At 60.9% G+C, this 20,649-nt stretch overlaps 1 protein-coding gene across 9 annotated transcripts in view; it reads right to left on the reverse strand.

Moving 5' to 3' along the window:
- The window catches only part of MORN1 (MORN repeat containing 1), a 49,224-nt gene that overhangs the window by 28,159 nt on the left and 416 nt on the right, over positions 1-20,649 (reverse strand). For 4 of the 9 annotated variants that reach the window (XR_006601614.1, XM_045063566.1, XM_045063565.1 and 1 more), the window contains exons 2-9: positions 20,362-20,433; positions 19,437-19,634; positions 18,607-18,705; positions 17,993-18,103; positions 16,611-16,701; positions 16,019-16,106; positions 6,537-6,633; positions 5,225-5,335 (exon numbers count right to left, since the gene is read on the reverse strand). Coding sequence is in view for 8 of the 9 variants with exons in the window: in XM_045063566.1 (XP_044919501.1) it covers positions 5,225-5,335; positions 6,537-6,633; positions 16,019-16,106; positions 16,611-16,701; positions 17,993-18,103; positions 18,607-18,705; positions 19,437-19,634; positions 20,362-20,433 (867 nt within the window). In the remaining variant the exon portion in view is untranslated. Of the gene's footprint in view, positions 1-5,224; positions 5,336-6,536; positions 6,634-16,018; positions 16,107-16,610; positions 16,702-17,992; positions 18,104-18,606; positions 18,706-18,868; positions 19,041-19,436; positions 19,635-20,361; positions 20,434-20,649 lie in introns of all 9 variants that reach the window. The other 5 variants (XM_045063572.1, XM_045063569.1, XM_045063571.1 and 2 more) reach the window with 4 other exon arrangements.

Here is a 20,649-nt window from a genome sequence, read left to right on the forward strand (position 1 = left end):
AAGAGCAAATTAAATCCAAAATAAGAAGGCAAGGAAATAACATCATAATAGGAATTAATGAAATAGAAAACAGAAAATAATAGAGAAATCAATGAAACCAAAAGTTGACTGTTTACCAATGAAACTGATAACCTGTGGCCAGATGAGTCAGGCAAAACAGAAAGAAGAAATCAATAATCCTTAGTAGGAACAAAAGAGGTGATATCAGTGGATTAAAAGGAGATGAAGGAGTATTATGAAGAAGCTTATGACAATAAATCAACTCATGAAATGAACAAATATTCCTTCAAAGACACAAACACCAAAGTTCACTCAAGAAGAAGTAGATAACCCAAATAACATTATAGCTACTTAAAGAAATGGAATTAGTAGTTAAAAGTCTTCCCACATGGGACACCTGGGTGGCTCAGTGGGTTAAGCCTCTGCCTTTGGCTCGGGTCATGATCTCAGGGTCGTGGGATCGAGCCCCACATTGGGCTCTCTGCTCAGCAGGGAGCCTGCTTCCCTCTATCTCTCTGCCTGCCTCTCTACCTACTTGTGATCTCTGTCAAATAAATAAAATCTTTAAAAAAAAAAAAAGTCGGGGCGCCTGGGTGGCTCAGTGGGTTAAGCCACTGCCTTCGGCGCAGGTCATGATCCTAGGGTCCTGGGATCGAGTCCCGCATCGGGCTCTCTGCTCAGCGGGGAGCCTGCTTCCTCCTCTCTCTCTGCCTGCCTCTCTGCCTACTTGTAATATCTCTCTGTCAAACAAATAAATAAAAAAAAAATCTAAAAAAAAAAAAAAAAGTCTTCTCACAAAGAAACGACAGGCCTCAATGATCTTCATATTGAAATCTGCCAAATATTTAAGAAAGAAATAATACGAATTCAACGCAGACTCTTCCAGAAAATTGAAACATGAAGTCAACATTACCCTGATAGAAAAACCAGACTAACATATTAAAAAAAAAATTTGGGGCACACAGCTGACTCAGTCGGTGGAGCATGTGATTCTTAATCTTGGGTTGTAAGTTTGAGCTCCACATTGGGTGCAGAGATTACTTAGAAATAAAATCTTAAAAAAGAAAAAAAAAAAAAAAAGAAAAATTCAAGACCAATATCCCTCATGAAAAAACATGTAAAAACCTTAAAGAAAAATTTAGCAAATGGAATGCCCAGATAATTCAATGGGGGGAATAGCAGCCTTTCAACAAATGCCGCTGGTACAACTGACATTCACATGCAAAAGAATGTAGCCGGACCCCTGCCTCACACCACACACAAAGATGAACTCCAGACGGATTATAGTTCTGAATGTAAGAGCTAAAAATATAAAATTCTTAGAAGAAAATACAGGAGTAAATTTTCATGACTCTGAGTTAGGGAGTCTTCTTAGGTATGAAACCAACAGCATAAGCAAGAAAAGAAAAAAGTAAAGGAATTGCACTTTGCCAAAATTCAAACCTTCTGTGTTCAAAGGACACCATTAAGAAACTGCAAGACCATGCACAAAATGGCAAAAAATATTTGCAAATCAGATATTTGATAAGGGGACTTATATCCAGAATACATAAAGAGACAAACACCTTTTTGTCTTTCTTGTTTGTGTCCTAATAACTCACAATCAAAAGGCACATTACCCATTGTTAAAATGTTAATTTTATTTAATTTCTTTAAAGATTTTATTTCTTTATTTGGCACAGAGAGAGAGAACAAGCAGGGACAGAGGAGAGGGAAGAGCAGGCTCCCCGCTGATCAGGGGATCTGATGTGGAACTCAGTTCCAGGGCTCTGGGATTATGACCTGAGGTGAAGACAGATGCTTAACCCACTGAGCCACCCAAGTTACCCATTTTTTAAAAATGGGCAAATATATGAATAGATATTTCTCCAAAGGAGACATACAAATGGCCAATAAATATCTGAAAAGATGCTCAACATCATTACTTATTAGAGGAACACGTATCCGAAGCGTGAGACACACTTCATCCCAGTAGGATGGCGAGTACTACAAAGACTGACGGCAACAAATGCCGGCAGGGACGCCGAGCCGCTGGAGACCTTGGTCACTGCCAGTGGGAATGGAAACTATTGCAGACAAAAGAAAGAAAACACATTCAGACTGGAAAGGAAGAAGCAAAACTGGATGTTTTTGCAGATGACATGATTTTCCATATAACAAAATCCCAAGAAATCCTCAGGAAAAGCAGCAGAGCTAGCAAATGAGTTCAGCAAGGTCACAGGACACAAGATCAATGTTTTAAAATCAACTGTAGCCGGGGCGCCTGGGTGGCTCAGTGGGCTAAAGCCTCTGCCTTTGGCTCAGGTCATGATCTCGGGGTCCTGGGATCGAGCCCCACATCGGGCTCTCTGCTCGGCGGGGAGTCTGCTTCCTCCTCTCTCTCTCTCTGCCTGCCTCTCTGCCTGCTTTTGATCTCTGTCTGTCAAATAAATAAATAAAAATCTTAAAAAAAAAATAAAATCAATTGTAGCCTAGCAATTCCTGAAATAAAGGTAAGGAAACAAATCCATCCATAATAATATAAAAAGAACAAACATGACTCATTAATTACTGAACCAACTATAACTAAGTTATAAACAAAATATTGATAAATTACTTATCATTATTAATAACTTTAATGAGACAAGTGCAAGACTTGCACACTAAACATTACAAAGCGTTGGCGAGAGAAAGTACAGATATAAAGAGATGAGGAGGTGTCCCATGTTCATGGATGGGAAGACGCAGTGCGGCTCATGGTGGCTCTTCCCGGCCAGAGTCAAAGCGGTCCCTAACAAAAATCCCAGCAGGCTTTTTTTCCCCCTCTGCAGAAACTGACAAGCTGATCCTTAAAAAACTGTATAAAAGATGAAGTTCCCAGAATAGTCAAACAATTTTAAAAAAGAAAGCAGAATCGAAGGAGTCTTTAATTTCCAAACTCAGAGTGAGGCTACAATAATGAAGATGGTGTGGTGTGGGGATAGACATATGGGTCAACGGAGCAAAACCCAGAGTCTGCACAAACCCTCACTCTGACAGTGAAGTTGCCCTCGACTGAGGCGCTGAGGCATTTCGATGGGGAGAGGACAGTCTTTCCGGCACATGGTACTACAAGAGAAAACATGAACTTAGAACTTTATCTTATCCAGAAAAATTAACTGAAAATGGACTGCAGAAATGCAAGAGCAAAACTTCTAGCAGAAAACAGGAGAATATCTTTGGGTACTTGGGTCGGGCTAATCATTCCTACATACATTACCAAAATTATGATCTATAAAAGAAAAAATGGACAAATCTTCATGAAAATTAAAAACCTTTGCACTTGAGAAGGCAGCATTAAGAAAATGACAAGATGGGGTCACCTGGGTGGCTCAGTCGGTAAGGCGTCCGACTCTTGTTTTGGCTGAGGTCATGATCTTAGGGTTGTGGGATTGAGCCCCGACTCAGGCTCTGTGTTCGGCAGGAGTCTGCTTGAGGTTTTCTCTTTCCCTCAGCTCCCTCTCCCCACTCTCACTCTCAAATCAGTCAATACTTTAAAAATGCTTAAGGAAAATCACAAGATGAGACACAACGAAAATAAATGACTTGCAAAGATGTAACTGATGAAGAACTAGTATCCAGAATACATAAAGAACTCCGATAACTGAAAAACAAGAAGAGCAAACATTTAAAAAAACGGACGGCACAGTTGGATAAACATTTCTCTAGGGAAGATGCACACAAGGCCAGGGAACACACAAAAAGCTGCTCGGCACCAACAGTTGGGGGGGAAGTGCGACTCAGGGCCTCAGCAGGCTGGCTGGCAGTCCCGGATGGCTGCGGATGGGCAGGGTTGGGGGGAACCGAGCCCCATGCGGCTGGTGTGGCCACTCTGGGAAGCAGTCTGGCAGTTCCTTGGGGAGTTTACACATCAATCTGCCATCTGGCCCAGCAGCTCCACTCAGGGGTGCATGACCGAGACACACAGAACACAGCCCGCACGGAACGTGCCCCAAACCTTCCCAGCTGCCCGAAGTGCAGGGAACTGAAGGTCCACCAACAGACCAGACGGGAAACCAGGCACAGGCGTGGTCTGTGAAGTGCCAGCACGTCCCCGTGGGTCACCGCAGCCAAGGACACTGGTCACTGATGCAGAGCCAGAGGCCATGGGTTGTGGGACTTACTCATCCAAGTGCCCACAGAGGGCACAGCTGTGGGAGCCGGGCTGCCAGCGGGCAGCAGGGGTCTTTCTGAGGCGAAGGAAATGGTCTGAAGCAGAACCGGGGGCTGGTTGGACTCTACTCTGTAAATTTCCTGAAAATCTAGGAATCACTTAATACTCGAGAATTTCGAGCCATAAAAACGACACCAAAATAAAGTTGCTAAAATGAACCGACTGTGACTGTCTTTGCTCGGTGCTGCTCGTGGTGCCCTCGTCAAAGCTTGCTGACCCCAAGCAAACTAGCAGAGACTAAGCGTCTCAGGCAGGCATGTACTGCCGGCGGTCCTGCCCCGGCCACCGCACCGTGTCCGCCGGGGCGCTGATGGATGCATTCAGGGTCCTCCGCCCTGCCGCCAGGCCAGGACGCCCCTCTCTGCACCAGGCAATCTGCTCATGGGCAGGAAGGGCTCTGGCAGGTCAGATGCCCAACCTCTGCGTCGCCACTCCACGGATACCATTCCCCAAAACACAGCTGGACTGGACATCTGTCCTCCCCTGATGACCCATGGAGGACACAGGAACTCGCCCCTCGTCAGGCACAGGCCCCTGCAGACTCCAGCAGCCCCGAGAAGCCACGCATCGTCCTGTGAGCTGCGCAACGGCCATGGGCACACGCCATGCACGCACACGGGACTCACACGCCCCCTCTGCCAAGGCTCCAGAGAGGAGGACAAAACAAGAGTTACTGCGGGTGTCCCCGTACCCGAAGCCACACAGGAGTTACCGCGGGTGTCCCCGTACCCGAAGCCACACAGGAGTTACCGCGGGTGTTCCCGTACCCGAAGCCACACAGGAGTTACCGCGGGTGTCCCCGTACCCGAAGCCACACAGGAGTTACTGCGGGTGTTCCCGTACCCGAAGCCACACAGGAGTTACTGCGGGTGTCCCCGTACCCCAAGCCACACAGGAGTTACTGCGGGTGTCCCCGTACCCGAAGCCACACAGGAGTTACCGCGGGTGTCCCCGTACCCGAAGCCACACAGGGCATCTCGTCCCTAACCCTAAGCACCTGACGTCTGCAGCCATCACCCTGGAGACACTCACCCTCGGCCACTTCCCCACTGTCCTGCTGCAGCTGAACGCTCACGGTGAAGGAAGAGCCCTGAGCCACGTCCATCACCTCCGGACCCAAAATCACGATCTTCTTGGCTTGTGCTGGGAGAGAGCAGAGCAGAGCGCGGCACAGCTGAATGGCGGGGCCGGTGGGGCCGCGGTCCGTGCAAGCCCAGGCCCCCACGTGGGCCCCCCACGGAACAGCCGCGCTTCCCAGGGCACCGCAGGGGGAGGGATGTGCGGTTTTATCACACGCGTGACTGGAAGTCCCCTGCCCGTGCCACCCCACCCAGCGACCTGGGCCCTCGCTGAGTGAGACTGTGACCCATCCTGAAGGCCAGCTGGGACTTTTAAGCAACTTACTGCAGAGCTGGTCACACTACAGAGGCCTCGGAAGCCCACCCAGCGCCAAAGGGCCGTGAGCGAAGGGCTCGTGGGCATTCGGGTTTGCACGGGGGGCGCTCCCGCACACCCTCTGCTTGCTTGGGACTCCGGCCCCGCCCTCCTTGCGTCTGGTCAGTGGCTCCACGTGTGCCTGGGGGGGCGCCCTGGACACCAGCTGGGGAGCTGGCCGGGGCGTGGCCACCCACAGGCCAGACGTGCGGGGCGCCTCTGGGGTCGGAGCAGCTGGAGACGGCGTTCTCGGTGTCCGCTCCCCCTGCGTCCCCAGGGTTCGGGTCGTTAAAGCTTAGGACAGGACGGAGTCTGACAGAGGACGTGCGGGTCAGGAGGGGGCTCCCACAGGCGAGTGTGGAGGGCGGCAGGTGCCTCGCGGAGACGGTCGGCCTGGACAGCCCTGCTCCGTTGAGGGGGGACGACCCGGCCCTCAGCAGGGGGAGGCCAGAGCCCGCTTCAGCGGGCCTAGGTGGACTCTGGCGGTGGCTGAGACTCTGCTGGGGGGACGCGAGGACACATCCTATGCCCCCTTGCCAGAGGCTGCCCCACCAGGCGTCCAGGAGCCCGCACGTGGGGTGAGCTGGGATCCGGGTCTCTTCCCAGGGCACAGTTACAAAGGCACTCCCGGGGGGCCCTGGGGAAGGCTGGCTCGACCCCCAGGCCCCCCGCACCCTGAGATCCTGACCTGAGCCGAAGGCAGACCAGTCGCGAGCCCTTCTGAAACCCGACTGGAATGTGTTTTTCCTAAAGGGGCTGGGGGTTTAGATCCTACTTCACCCCTGACCCCAAACACCTCCGGATTCAGCATCCCTGTGCGAGCGCCTGTGGCCATCGGAGACAGAACTCAGCAGACCCCGCCATGACCCCACGAGAAGACAGGCGAGGCAAGGGCGGGAGAGGCACCTACCCACCGGGCGGCCGTTGATCCACATCCCACGGTAGACGGCCCCGGAGCAGTGGGTCAGCTGGCCCAGGCCGCTGAAGACATCACCGTGCCACTGTCCCTGCGGAGAGAGCCGTGTGCACTCAGAGCCCACGGACGACACGAGACCGCAGGCGGAGGCCGGGGTCCCTGCAAGCACCAACCCCGCCACAGGCGAGGACTGAGGCTGCTGGAAAACCAGCCCCGAGGGGCGGCAATCACGGGGCACCGCCCTGGCCTCCAAGTCCCTCTGCAGTGGAACCGTGAGAAGCCGCGGAGTCGGGGGACAATGGCTCATATGCGAACGCTCCAAACGGGGCCCTGGGAGCACAGTAGAGACTACACTGGTGCCGGCGAGGAGCCCACCAGCAACAAGCCCCCTGAGGGGCCCTCGGAGCCCGCGTGCAGCCCCCCCCCCCAGCAGCCTCTCTGAACCGCAGGCACAGCGGCGTGGGGACAATGTGAGAGCCACAACTGCTTCCGTGGAAAACGTCAAGGTCCTCCTGTTAGAAGAAAAACCGGCTGGAAGCCCTGTGGGTCTATGCGCTCCTCTGAGGGAGCTAACGGGGCTCCCGTGTCCCTGCCCTGCTCTCCCGTGGCCCGGGCGCTGTCAGTGCCACGCGGAGGGCGCTGCACGCAGGTGCCGTGGGAGGCAGCTCAGCGCCCGGCTCTCCTTTGGGCGGGACCATGAGGGACCACGGGGCTGTGAGAATGGCCCTGAGAGCCGCTGCTCTGCAGAACTCGGACGCCCCGCGGGGGGCGACTTGGAGAACAGAGTCACCGAGCACCAGGGCTGTGGGGCCAGGTCAGGCTGCAGGGTGGGGGCAGGACCTCCATGGCCAGGCTCCAGCACAGCTGGCCCCTGGGCCAGGGCACTGGACAGCTGGCAGGAGGGGCTGGGCTGCCTGCTGGGGTGCCAGACTGCCCCCCACCTCAGGGGAGGCCCAGAGAGCCGAGTCAGCCCCATGACGGCTCGGGTGCCCTCGTGGTGCTCCCAGGACGCTCAGGGCCATGCGAGGCTGAGGTCGCGTTCTCCAGGAAGTGGCTCACGTGTGCAGGTGACGGGCCGGACCGAAGTGGAGGTGAGGCCCTGGAGTTGCAATCTGTGGGCCCCACTCTGTTGTCCTGACTCAGGGCAGGGAGCCTGGTGGCAGCTGCGGGGGCCACTCTAGAGCCAGCATGGGCGTTTGGCCCTGCAATCAGGGAGTCACTGCGCACGTGTGTCCACGCTTGGGGTGACGTATGCGCCCCTGCTCCCACGTGTGCATCTGCGTATCCATGTGCAAGTGTGTGCACCTGTGTATGTGTGCACGTGTGTGCACCTGCGTGTCCGTGTGCACATCTGTGTACCCGTGTGCATGTGTGTGCACGGTGGGACGGCTCTCTCAATAGGATGGGCAAAAGGACCTGGGCGGGAGACAGCAGGGCATGCTGGGCTGGGCTGCTGTCCGTGGGTCAGTGGGGGACAATCCTGAGAGGGCAGGGAGGCCTGGGTGGCTCAGTTGGTTAAGCAGCTGCCTTCGGCTCAGGTCATGATCCCAGTGTCCTGGGATCAAGTCCCACACCGGGCTCCTTGCTCGGCGGGGAGCCTGCTTCTCCCTCTGCCTCTGCCTCCCACTCTGTGCTCGCTCGCTCGCTCTCCCTCTCTGACAAATAAATAAAATCTTTAAAAAAAAAAATCCTGGGAGGGCAGGGGGCCTGCACGCTGAGCCCCTGCCCCTGGGGACTCTGCTTGCTGGGAGCCGGCGGGTGAGGCTTGGATGTGACAACGCCGCCGGACTGGTTTGTTTGCCAGGAAACCCCTTCCCTCACGACACCATCCTCGGACTTGAGAAGTCACCGGTTTCAACTCAGGCGACAGGACTCTCAGCCAAAAGAACGCAAACCCCACAGGAGCCAAGCCACGTCCACTGCCCCCAGCACCCGCTGTGCCCTCTACTTAGAACCACGGGGCTCAGTCTCCAGGCCTGGCAGGAACAGCTGCTACAGTGGGACGCGGTCAGCCCCGACAGGGGCCCAGGCTGGGGGCGGCGGCCACGGCGGGGCTGTGCCTCCAGGAGAACAGAGCCTTCATGAGGGGCCCCTCACCTTTCCCCGGTCTCCCTCCGCCCTCCCAGGGGCAAGAGCTGTGCCCACTGAGTGCCCTGGGCAGGCCTGCCCCTGCCCTCGCCTCCCGGTCTTCGCTCCTGTCCCCGTGCAGGTGTGCTGGGGCGGGGCGTGGGGCCCGTGGAGCCTGGCCACGTGCTCAGGGGCGCTCCCCGTGGGAAGTTGGGATTCAAGACGCTGGAAACCGGCTGCGGAGTCTGGTGTGCACAGAGCACCGACCCCGCCCACGCCCGCGGCGGGGACGTCCACTCCGCCCTCGCTAGGCTCCCCGTCGCGGGGCTCCAGATGCTCCCGCCAGATGGAGCGCAAGCCTGCGGCGCTTCCTAGCGGACATCCTTCCCTGGCCTCCTGGAGCCTGGCGTCAGAGCTCCCATGGACAGGCGGACGGACGCTAGTCATAAACTCTCGCCGGCTCCCTCAGGGCCGCGTGAGGCTCAGGACAGGCCGAGAGGCTCTCGAAGCCGGGAGCTGGCTGCTGGCCCGTCGTCTGCATCGTAGCTGTTGCCGCCGTGAGAACGGCCACCTCTTGTCTCCGCGCTCCCTCCGTCGGCCCGTCCTCTCTCTGCTAAGCACCCACGCTGCTTCCTGGAGGAAGGCACAGCCTCGGGTTGCCCGAGAGGGAGCAGACTGGCGGGTCCTCCCACACCCAGAGATGTCCAGGGCGGCCGGTGGGACCATGTGTCCCACACCCACTCCAGGGGCATGCGGGGCTCTGTGCTTACTCTCCACTGTTTTCCTGGGTCGTTCACAGGCTGCTGGGGCCTCTGGGGGGGCTGGGTGTCTGCAGCGCTAACACAGGACTCCCCAGGACAGGCGTGCTCCAGGGCACAGCGTAACTTGCCCAGCAGCGCGGAATCTTAATTGATGTTATAAATCATACCTTCGAAAATTCTGCCCTTTCTCAGCTGACTTGCACACAGAACGTGAACCAATACTTTAAAAAGCGTCGCACGGAGGGGGTGTGGGGGGGTTGCCCCCAAGGATGGTTGGGGGCACATCCCCCCGGGGTGGGGGCTCCCTCGGCTCTCTCCCTACCCCTCTCGGCCCCGCTGAGGGCTCGTGCGCCGTAGGGTGTTGCAGGAAGAGGGGGCAGGGGGCTGTGTCCACACCACAGACACCGGCGGGACAGGACTCAGCATTAGGAAATGGTCTTGTGGGATGGCGGGGAGCCAGGCCTGTCACCCGGAAGCTGCTGGGGGGCCCCTGGAACCCCAAGGGGGTGTTGCAGATGCCTCCGTGGTGGGCCCCCCTCTGCGGGCCCATAGCTCCCAGGACAGTTGGGCCACTGGGATGAGAGCCTCCTTGGGTGCTCTCCCGGGCACACGTGGTGGGAATAAACTGTGAGAAGAGCTGGATTCTCATTTTAGGGAGCCTCTTCTGTTGATTCTATGTTCCTTTCCGAGGGAAGAGCTACTGTGCTTCTCCACCTGCCTCCCCACGCCCCCCGGTGCCCCCCAGCACACACTGAACGTCCAGCCTGGCACATGGGTCACGTCCTGCCTGTGGCCCAGGGTTTGGGTGGCCACACCACGAGGGCCCAATGGCCCAGCTCCCCAGTGTCCGCCGTGGGCAGTATTGGGACGGCCTCCCCTGTCGTCGAACCTCGGAGCTGCAGCAGAGGACCACCGTCCGGAGGTCACGACTTTGTAGACCAGCAAAGGGTGGTCTGGAGTTAGGTCACATAAGCGGATGTGGCGCCAGGCCACCTGCCTGGGCCCTGGGACTATCCAAGGGGCCTGTGTCTCCAGCTTGTGGGGCAGCCTGTGGGGTTGCCATGGACACGCAGGCCGGCCGGCACGTCGGGGCACAGGTGTGCCTCCTGCTCATCCGTGTCCCCAGCAAGAGCAGGGTCACGGCTATTGTGTTGGATCTCCACGACCTTGCTTGTTAGTTCCTCGGATGTCAAGGTGTGCACTGTGGCTCTTGCTGCCTTTCTGTGTCTGTTTCTGCTGCCTGCTGGCGTGCAGACCACACAGAGGACAAAGTGTGGCGCTGGCCCCCACGACGGCTCTGGCAGTCCAGACCCCTCCCCTGTGTGTGAGCAGACCCAGACGCCCGACTGTCCTGTGTGCCGTGCACCCCTGCAGTCAGGGCCCCACATTCCTGGGCTGTGAAGGGTGGCCTGGGCACATAAAGGCCAGCGGCATTCCCAAAGACACGCAGGTGAGCACAGCGGCGGCTGGGAGCTGCCAGCAGGGGAGGATGCACAGAAGGCCGGCCACCGGCCCCGTGCAGCAAGCAGGTGTACCAACCAGCAGGCCTCCCTCTGGGAAAGCCAACCCGAAAAACCCAGCCAGCGTGCGTGGAGAGGCGCCCAGGGATGGCCGGAAGCTGGCAGCTGCTGGTGGGGACCACCCTGCGGACACACGGTAGGGACCGCTCTGCTGCACAGTCACCGAGGTTCCCTGACAGCTTGGATCTGCTTCCTCTCTGCGGGGGACATGGCTCGCCTCCACGGAGCGGTACTGGCTCCTGGGCTCCACCAGGGATTTTTGAACTCTGTCCCTCTAGGAGCGGCTGCCCTGTGCCTGCGGGGGTCACTGTGCTACAGCCACGTCCCCTGGAGGAGCCAGTAAGCTTGCCGCTGTTGGGCACGCCTGCCCGCATGTCCCTTGGAGGTGGTCCAGCGGGTGCAAGCCCGGAGCCTGGGGGTGATCCGGGCAGAACCTTCAGTGGGTAGCAGAGGCAGGAAACGTTCTCTCCAAGATGAGCCGCCCCAATCCCGCCCATGCGGCTCCCGTGACGGGAGAGGGAGAAGCAGTTCTGGCTTAGGGATACGTTGTTTTTATGTCGACAGAAGACACTGGAACATGATCTTCAGGAGTGGACATTGCCAGGGACTAACATTTTAAAGGCTCCTTACAACGGTCTGCATTGGGGAATCTGGTGATGAGGCAGCAGGAACCTTGGGGCAAAGGCACACGTGCCACGGGAAGGCAGACTTAACGGCGTGCGGGCGGGGGGGGCCCGACTCCCCCATTCATGCGGTCCTGAGTGCGCCTCTGCAGGTGCCACCCCTCCTGGAACTTCCCCTTCTCTGGGTTTGGCAGGTTCTCTGTCCGATTCGGCTGACATAGGACACGGCCAAGGGACAGCTCGGCCTCTACTGTCTAATCTTCGAGGAAATAAAATTATCTCAAAAATAAATAAAAATCAGAAGCTGGTAGATCTGTGGTGAGAGGGGCCCAGGACAGTTTTCTGGGCAGCTCGGGATTGAAGAGAGTGGGGTCTGCGGCTGCCGAAGGGCCTCATGTGGGGGCCGGCACTCCCTGGGAAGAAAGCAAGAGGTGCACAGACCCTGCCACACCTGTAGGCACAGGATGGTTCATGCATCCCGGCCGTGTGTGTGTGGCAGAGCCTGTGCTCCCCGGGTGACAGCCGCTGTCAGGGCCGGCAGTCCAGCTAAGGGATATGCCGGGAAGGAGGGTGAGGCCGGGCAGACGAGCCCAGCAAGGACGGACGGAGGCCACATCCCTCCACGGCGGCAACGGTGGGCGCTAGATTGTGGGCAGTGCCAGAACACGCGGGGACGGCCGTCTTCAAGGGCAGGAGGGACAAGTGCAGGCGAGGGTGTGGACAGATCAGAACCCATGCACAGCCGCTGTTGGAGCGGCGTGGGGTTCCCCAGAAATCCAGCCGGGAGCCACCACGTGGTCCAGAAGCTCGTCTTCTGCGCATGCGCCCCGAAGACCTGGGTGCAGGGGCTGAGCGCTGTGCACCCCACGACCCCGGCAGCCGCGCTCACGAGGACCCAGCGGTGGGAGCAGCCCCGGGGGGCCGTGGGTGGACGGAGGAGGAGCAGCACCGGGTCCCTCCGCGTGACGGACTGTTACCCAGCCTGAGAGAGGAAGGGGCAGGGCCGGAGCTCAAGGACTTTGAGCTCAGAGAGACCAGCGCTCCCCGCAGCACAGGCCCCGCGGGAGTCAGATCCGCCGAGTCAGAGAGTGGCGGGGTGGGTGCCACAGGTCGGGGGCTAGCGTTTCCTGGGACAGACGTCAGTCTGGAAGATGGAACGTCCTGGAGACGGACGGTGGGGACGGGCGCGCGACAGTGGGCTGTGCTTCACGCCCCGAGCCGTGCCCTTAGCGGAACAGCCGCGCATTTCACGTGAGGCCCGTTTCACGGCCCACAGAGATGTTTTTAAAGGAGGCTGACTGTTGCTCCGTGGGAGCCCAGGGAACGCGCGGCCGCGCGGGAGACACGCCTCAGGGTAGCGCCCAGCTCCCTCCCATGCTGCCTGGGCTTCGGGGTGACCTGATAACCGGGGGTCGGAGGTCAGGCGTGAGGCGTCCCTGCAACGTGGAGAGGCCTGCGCTGGCCCCGGAGCCTGCGCCTTCCCCATGGGCCAGGCCTGGAGACAGACCGTGAGTGAAGTCTCCCAACGGCTCCAGAATGAACGCTGGTGGTGGTGGGTGCTGCGCCGTCTCCGAGAGTGCCGTGTGTCTACGGGCACCGTGTCCGAGGTTTCCGAGTCTGAGGTCACCGTGTCCGAGGTCGCCATGCGGCTTTCCTGGGCGCAGCCCTTCTCCACGCGCCCCGTCTGCACGGCCTTCTGGAAGCTGGTTAAGGAAGTGGCCAGAGGACCGAGGAATGCCGTGAGGGACCCCCACGTCTGCCCTCTGGGACCTGGGTGCCACTGGAGTCGTCTCATCGGCGTCCGGGCTGTGGCGAGGTGGCTGCACACGTCCCTGCCGCCGTGCGTGGCTGGGACGACCCACAGACACGGCAAGCACCACGGAGGACGGCGTCCCAGCAGCACTCACAGCAGCAGGCGGCCGGACGGTTGTCCCAGGTCCTTGGGCATGACGCTCCGGAAAGTTGGCAGGTTGCCAAGCAAACAGAAATGCGTGTGGACGCGAGTCTGCATCCTGGGGAAGACGTGGCCGGACGACCAGCCTTCCATGTTGACTCCTGTGGGAGGTGCCCCTCGTTGAGGACATGTCACCTCCCTCGAGGGCGCGTGGGGGTCCTGAGGTCCGCAGGCCGGGACAGAGCAGCCTGTGACTCTGAGGGGCGACCGTCCGAGTGGACGTCTCCTCACCTGGGGATGGCGGCAGCCTGGCCAGCAGGAGCAGCAGCCTGGGGCGGCTCGGGCTGAAATCGGGCTCCAGCGCTCAAGTTGGAGCAAAATGTCTCCCAAGCGGGAGAAGCCCCCGTGAGGGCTGCCGGGCGGCCCTGCTCCGGGGCTGGGCTGCCCCCTGGTGGAGTGCTGGGCAGGAGGCGGGCGCCCCGGGTCGGCCTGCAGTGAGTGTGGAAAGCTGTTGCCCTGGTCTCCTCCGGGTTGAGCCCTGACATGCAGGGGAGGCCTGCGTGGAGGCCCCGGGGGCAGCCACAGCCCTTTAGTGAGGCCCGGCGGGTGGCGGAGGGGCCGAGGGCCAGAAAAGCCTCCAGCAACAGGGCAGTGCTGGGGTCCGCAGAGCAGAACGGTCCGCCGGCCCGACCGGCTGTGAGGGGACCCACCCGGGTCGGAGGCCATGCAGCCGCCCCCCGACTCTCACTGGGGCTCCAGTCCGGAACTCCCCGCCCCTCCGCTGGGCCTGTGTCCTCATCCATGGGGGGAAGGGCTGGGGACAGAGGCCGGTGCCTGTGGCGTGAATATTCTGGTGCTTGTCCTCCCCGGCCCCTCGAGGGCTGGTTTGCACGTTGGCATGGGTGCCAGCTGTGGCACGGCGGGGCGGCAGGGGACGGAGACCTGCCCCCGTGTCTCCCTCTTTGCAGCTCTGGAGAACCATGGACGGTTGTCTGAGGTGCCCGTGCTGTGCCCCACGGCTGGCCCTGTGAGACTGGGCGGATGGCCCCTGGCATAGAAGCAGCAGGGCGGCAGCGACACGGATGCGCACGGGGGACGCTGGCCCTTGCCAGCCGCCCTGACCAAGGCTGGGGTACAGCCTTCCTGGGCCGTCCGCGCTCCAGGCCAGCATTGGAGCACTGCTGCACGGGGCCGGGACGCCAGCTGCCCCCTCGGGCGCCCCGCCAGCTGCTGTCTTGGCGACGCTGCCAGCTCTGTTACCACTCTCGGCCCAAAGCCACTCTTCCTGTCTGGCTCCGTGCTGCGGGAGCTGGACCCCGCGTCGTCTCTCCCCGGCTGCCTGATGCGGTCTCCGCAGTGGCAGGATCCGCGTGAACGGCCGTGTACAGCAGCACCTGGGCTCCTGTGGCCCCAGATTCAGTAGGGGCGTCGCAGCCACCATGGCGAAGTCACCGTGGCGACGTCACCACACACGAGTCTCCCTTCCTGAGGAGCCTGGCCACGCAGGCTGGCCCCAGGTCCATTCTGGGGGTGTCCACGGGGCCTTCCACTGGCTGCCCATTTCCACGGTAACATGTGGGCGTTCCCGTCTCCCCGCGGGATTCGACCCCGGGCACCGTCTTCCTCCGATGCTCAGGTCCCAGATCCAGAGGCCGCCCCTGCTTTTCCTCCGGTCTTTGCCCCGACATCTGACCTGCCAGTGAGGCTGGTGTCTTCCGTCCGAACCCCCGGGCTGTTCTCTGTCCCCTCCCATCTCCTGATGGCCGCAGTGCCCTCGGAACAAGGAGGGACCTTCAGACGCAGAGAGGGGACCACTGCTTCCTTCCAGCACTTCCTGCGACCCTCACGACCCCCCTCCAGCCCCGGAGGCCGGGGTCTCCCTGGGCCCCTCCCGGACCTCCTGCCAGACCACGCCCTTGCCCTCCTGCCCCAGGAGCGGCCCTCCCGCCCCGCCCGTGCCGTCCAGAAGCCGTGGAGGCTCTCGCCACCATGTAGGGCTTAGCTCACAGAACGGCACAGGAGCGAGGCTGGCCAGGCCCGAAGCCCCCAGCTGCCTGCGGGGCCAACGGGGCGACTCATCACTCTGGCCACCAACTGCCGCAGGAGACGCACGTCGCTGGCCCCGACTCCGCTGGGTCCCAGCTGGGCACGTGGCCAGTGTCCGATAAGAAAAATGAATGATGGATTCTGGGGTCCCAGTGAGGTCTTCCCTCACCTGCGTGTACATCCTGACCCCCCGCGGCCCTGGTCAGACCCGAGGGCTACGGCCTGCGCAATGCGGAGGGGTGCGCAGCCTCGCCTGTGCCCTCACATTATCAAGGCGGGGATTTCTCATCGGAAACCCGTCACTGGCCCCAAGGGTGACCTCAAGGGAACGAGAAGCATCACCCCATTCCCACAGGTGACACGGCAGGGTGCGGGGCATCACAGGAGCCAGACAGGGCAAGTGTCAGCCGAGGCCCTTCCCTCACTTCCTCCCAGGCGGGGCGGCCGCCCTCCCTGGCCCTGGGGGGGGCGGAGCAGCATGGAGGTGCCCCATGAGGGTGTCCAGTGGCACAAGGACCCCAGCGGGGCCCCCAAGAGCCTGGGGTCCGGCCACGTCTCCAGGTACCTTGTAGGTGGAGCCGTCGGCACGGAACAGCACCCCGTGCCCCTGACGCTGGTCCCGGACCCAGTCGCCTTCGTACTTGTCGCCGTTCCTGGGGACACAGACACAGGGGCTGTTCTCAGACTGCGGAGGGCCAGGTGGCGGCGCTGACTCAGCCCCGCTCCTCCGGCCGGGGCTCAGCACGCGCCACCGGGCCCGAGGCAAACGTGGGCCCAAGCAGATGGCATGAGCTCATGCCTTGCCAGGGCCTGCTGTGGACGGGCAGGCGGCCCCGGCGCTCAGCAGGGAGTGATGGCAGCGGCCGGCGGCCCGACCCGCCCGGCCCGCAGGCATGTAAGGCTTGAGGAAGAGTCGCTGTGAACCACACGTGGCCGTGGCGGCATCATGTGCGAGCAACCGACAGCAAGGCAGGCCCACCGCGTCCGGGTGCCCGAGAGAGGCCCCGCCCGTCCCCCTCCCACTGCCCAAGCTTCCACCAGGCGTTTACCCGGCAGAGAGTTTCTCCCTACTGAACGCACCAGTAACCAGTGTCAGTTGTTGAGAGCTCAGACGCCTGAGTGCTGCAGACGCCCCGGGGAGGGGGCGGCATACTCACCGGAAGACCATGTGCCCCTGGCCGTGCCGCTTGTTGTTATGGAACGAGCCCCAGTAGGCCTGTCCGTCCTGGTCCACCAGGTGCCCGTGTCCTAGGGAGGGAGCCCAGGGCAGCGAGCGTCACTTCCTGCCTCCTGTTGTGGGGGACCCTGCTTCCACCCCTGCCCCCAGAGAGCGGCGGTGGATTAGGACGAGAGCCGTGGTCAGCTCCATTCCAGGAACCAGGTCACCCTCCCAGGCCGGGGGCGCCCGGGGAAGACAGCACTGTGACTCGGCGTGGCCCCAGGGACTGTCACGCCTGTGAAAGTGCTTCTAGGGTCCAGCTCTCAAAGGCGCTGAGCGGGGGTGGGAGGGGCACCCCTTAAATTCCCCCAGGCCCCAGCATCTGAGGCTGGAGTGCCCTGCTGTCTGGCTGGGGCCACCCCACGGCTCTGCCGTGGCGTCAGTCCACGGGAAACTGTGTCTCACAGAGACAGGGCAGTGCTGGGCCTCCAGTGACCAACTCAGAGGCCCTTGGTCTAAAGGCCAGAGGACGGGGGACCTGGGGGATCTGCTGGGGGAAGGTCCGACTCTTGGTTTCAGCTCAGGTCATGATCTCACACGCTAGGCAGGGAGTGTGTTGGAGTCTCCCTTCACCCCTCCCCTGCCGGCACGCCTTCTCTCTCTGAAACAAATGAATCTCAAAAAAAGAAAAAGAAAACGAAGGCCAGAGGACAAGTGTGAGAGCTTCGCTGTGTGGTGCGAGACGCCTGTGAGCGCGCCTCCCCGTGCGAGGACAGGACCAGAGGCTGCGGGGCTGCGGGCCTGGCCTCTGGGGGCTCGTCTACAACAGCCAGTGCTTCAGTCTCCGCGGCAGGGGATGCACACCCCCCCCCCCCGGGGCAGACCCTGCTTCGCCCCCAGCCTGTGCCCTCCTGACTGGCTTTGTCCAGCAGCCCGTTCTCAGAGGACCCGCCGCTTCTTGCCTCCCAGCAGCACTGAGGCTCTGGGCCAGGGTCCAGGACCCTCCAGCCCTGCTTGAGCACCACCACCGCAGGGGCGACCGCATGTGGGGCCGGAAACCTCACCTCGCCGAGCCAGGGGCAGGCGGCTGAGCCCTGGGGTTGCAGGCCAGTAATTCAACAGCGGTTTTCTGAGCCGCTGGGTTTTAAGCACGGCAGGGAACTGAGGTGCGCCCTACGGTCTCAGCCCCAGCAGGCAGGGTCCCCGGGCCACGGCCCCCCCACGGAACTGCAGCCCACGTGGTTCTGGGGACAGAGAGAGGCGCGCGGCCGGCTCTGCCGGGCAGACGTCAGGCCCAGAGTCAGATCTCAGGGCGGCGCGCTGGGGCCCAGGGCTCCCCACAGAGCCCCCTGCCGCACTCGGCTCCCGTGGGCGTCAGACCTTCTCTCAGGCCGTGGGTGAGCTCCCCTTCGTAATGGCCGCCAGCTTTGTACTTCATGAGGCCGTATCCCTGAGGCTCTCCCAGGACAAACTGTCCAGAGTAGGTGTCCCCTGGGGCAGACGTGGAGAAGAGCAGTCGGGGTTAGAGCTGCTCCTGTGTCCCTGCGGGTCCAGCCCTGTCCCTCCCCGCCCTGACCAACGGGGGCAGCAAGTGCCGTTGCAGAACACGTGGGCGAGTCTGCACATCTGCTGCTCACTGTGGCGAACGGGAGGAACTAGGATTAGGTGGGCTCGGTCCCGCCGTCCCGTGACTGTGTGGGCGCGGATCTCCTCTGCGGCATCCCGGGGCCCAAGGGCAAAGGCCTCTGTGGGTCAGAACCTGTGGGGCTGGGCTTCCCTCCACGGGAGAACCACCACCACGCTTGCCCGAGAAGGTCTGGGAGGGGCTGCCCCGGCCCTAGGCTGGCATGGTGCTGATGTGGGGGACAGGATGGAAACGGGGGGCCCATGCTTCCCAAATGGAGGTGCCTTCTGCACCCTGAAGCCAGGGACACCTTACAGCAGAGACAGTCTGTGAGAGAGCAGTCAGCACGCCTGCACCCGTCCCCCCTAACCTGATGAGGCCCAGAGCCGGCAGCCTTCCCCTGTGATCTCCCCGTCCACAAACTCGCCTTCGTAGTAACTCCCGTCTTTAAACAGCAGCTTGCCCTGGCCTGGGGAAAGAAATCATGATGTGAAGTCAGACCGAAGCCGGAGAAACCCCCGCTGCCCACGCGTGGCGGGACTGGTTTCCCCGAGGGAAGACCTGGACTTTGAAGCTCTCAGGCCTGTGTTCGGCTCGGCCTCTCGTCCCACGCCTGCTCACTGCAAACTCACCCACATACATGTTTCTCCATGAAAACGCTGTCGACACATAACTAAGCCCCACTGTCTCAGCTGGGATGACAGCAGCACCGTCCACTTGCAGGGAGGACCCATCCTAACCTCCTCAGAGGGGACACGGCAGTCACCCGGCCTCCATCAGGACCAGGGCCGGAAGAAACGGAGTCTGTGGACACAGGGTGGCACTCAAGAATACATTTAAAAAGGGGGAACAGGGGCGCCTGGGTGGCTCAGTGGGTTAAGCCCCTGCCTTCGGCTCAGGTCATGGTCCCAGGGTCCTGGAATCGAGCCCCGCATCGGGCTCTCTGCTCAGCGGGGAGTCTGCTTCCTCCTCTCTCTCTCTCTGCCTGCCTCTCTGCCTACTGGTGATCTCTGTCTGTCAAATAAATAAATAAAATCTTAAAAAAAAAGAAGTAAATTAAAAATTAAAATAAAAATAAAAAGGGGGAACCCTGCTGTCCAGGCCAGGCTCTGGCAAGGGTCGCAGACATGCGTCTGCACGTCTGGCCCAGAGGAAGAGAAGCAGAGATTTCAGACAAAAGCAGACACAAAAAGGGCTCACATGAGAAAATGCTAAAAGACCAATGCTCCAGCGGAAAACCAGGCAGGGAGGTGAGCAGGCAGAATCCCCAAACAGTCGTCACACTGTGTGCGGGTCCACACGGGAATGTCGGGGCTCGCCCCTGGGGGGGCTCCGGCTGCTCAGGCTCAGGACTTCCTTTTAATGCTGAGATTTTCCGTAGAAGCAGGTAATCTCTCCCTTAAAAAAATTTTTTTTTAAAGTTCAACTTAGGTAAGTGCACTGTGGACTAGTCGCCGGGGTGGAATTCAGGGGTTGGGCCGCTGCACACAACACCCAGGGCTCATTCCGTCAGGCGCCTCCGGTCCGTTGCCCCCGCCCCACTGTTTCCTGGGGCTCAGCATCTCCCGCGGGGGCCGCCCTCGGTTTTCCTGTTTCGTCCCCCTGCCCCTCGGATCTGCTTCTCGCGAGCCGTGCACTGAGGCCACAGGCCGTCTGTCTTCCCGACTTCCTTCCCTTCGGTAATACCCTCTCGCGCCTTCCCCATCCTTGCAAATATCAAGATTTCGGGTCTTTTCCTTTTCATGTGTCAGACGGCTGCGCAGTCGTCCTCACACGGACCGCGTCTTCCTCCTCCGGTCTCCGGGGCGGAGGCCGGGCGCGGCCCACAGCGCGGCGAGCGCGGACGCCGCCGCGGGGAGCCGGGGCGCGGGGGCCGCGCACGTCTCGGTTCGCACCGCGGAACACAGCGCGACTCGTCAACAGAAACCGCGACGGCGGCGCCCGCTTGGGCAGGGACGGACTAGCTGACCCCAGGAGGACGTCGAGGCTGCGGCTTCCGCTGCCCCGGGTGCCCCGGAGCCCCCGGGAGGGCATGTGCCGCCCGGCGAGCTCTCAGCCTGCGGGGACCGGCCGTCCCGGGCTCGGGTGCGGGGGTGCGGGGCCGCGCGGCCGCGGGGAGCCTCACCGTGCATCCTTCCTCCGCTCCACTCGCCGTCGTAGCGGAAGAAGGGGTTCGGGTACACGTAGACGCCGCGGCCTGCAAGCGGAGGGAGGCGCCCGCCTGAGGCAGGTCCCGGGCCGGCCGGCGAGCCCCGGGGGCGGGGGCGGGGGGCCGCGCGCGTGGGGCAGGTCCCGGGGGCCGCGGCGGGGCGCGCCTCCCCCAGCCCCGCGCCGCGGGCAGCGCGCGAGTCCCTGGGCTCCGGCACCCGCCGCGGGGCGGCTCGGGCTCGACCCCAACACGGTTCTTCGGCTC

Source organism: Mustela putorius, unplaced genomic scaffold, assembly GCF_011764305.1.
Source record: "Mustela putorius furo isolate JIRA1106 unplaced genomic scaffold, ASM1176430v1.1 tig00003853_pilon_pilon_pilon, whole genome shotgun sequence".
NCBI classification, from domain to species: domain Eukaryota; kingdom Metazoa; phylum Chordata; class Mammalia; order Carnivora; family Mustelidae; genus Mustela; species Mustela putorius.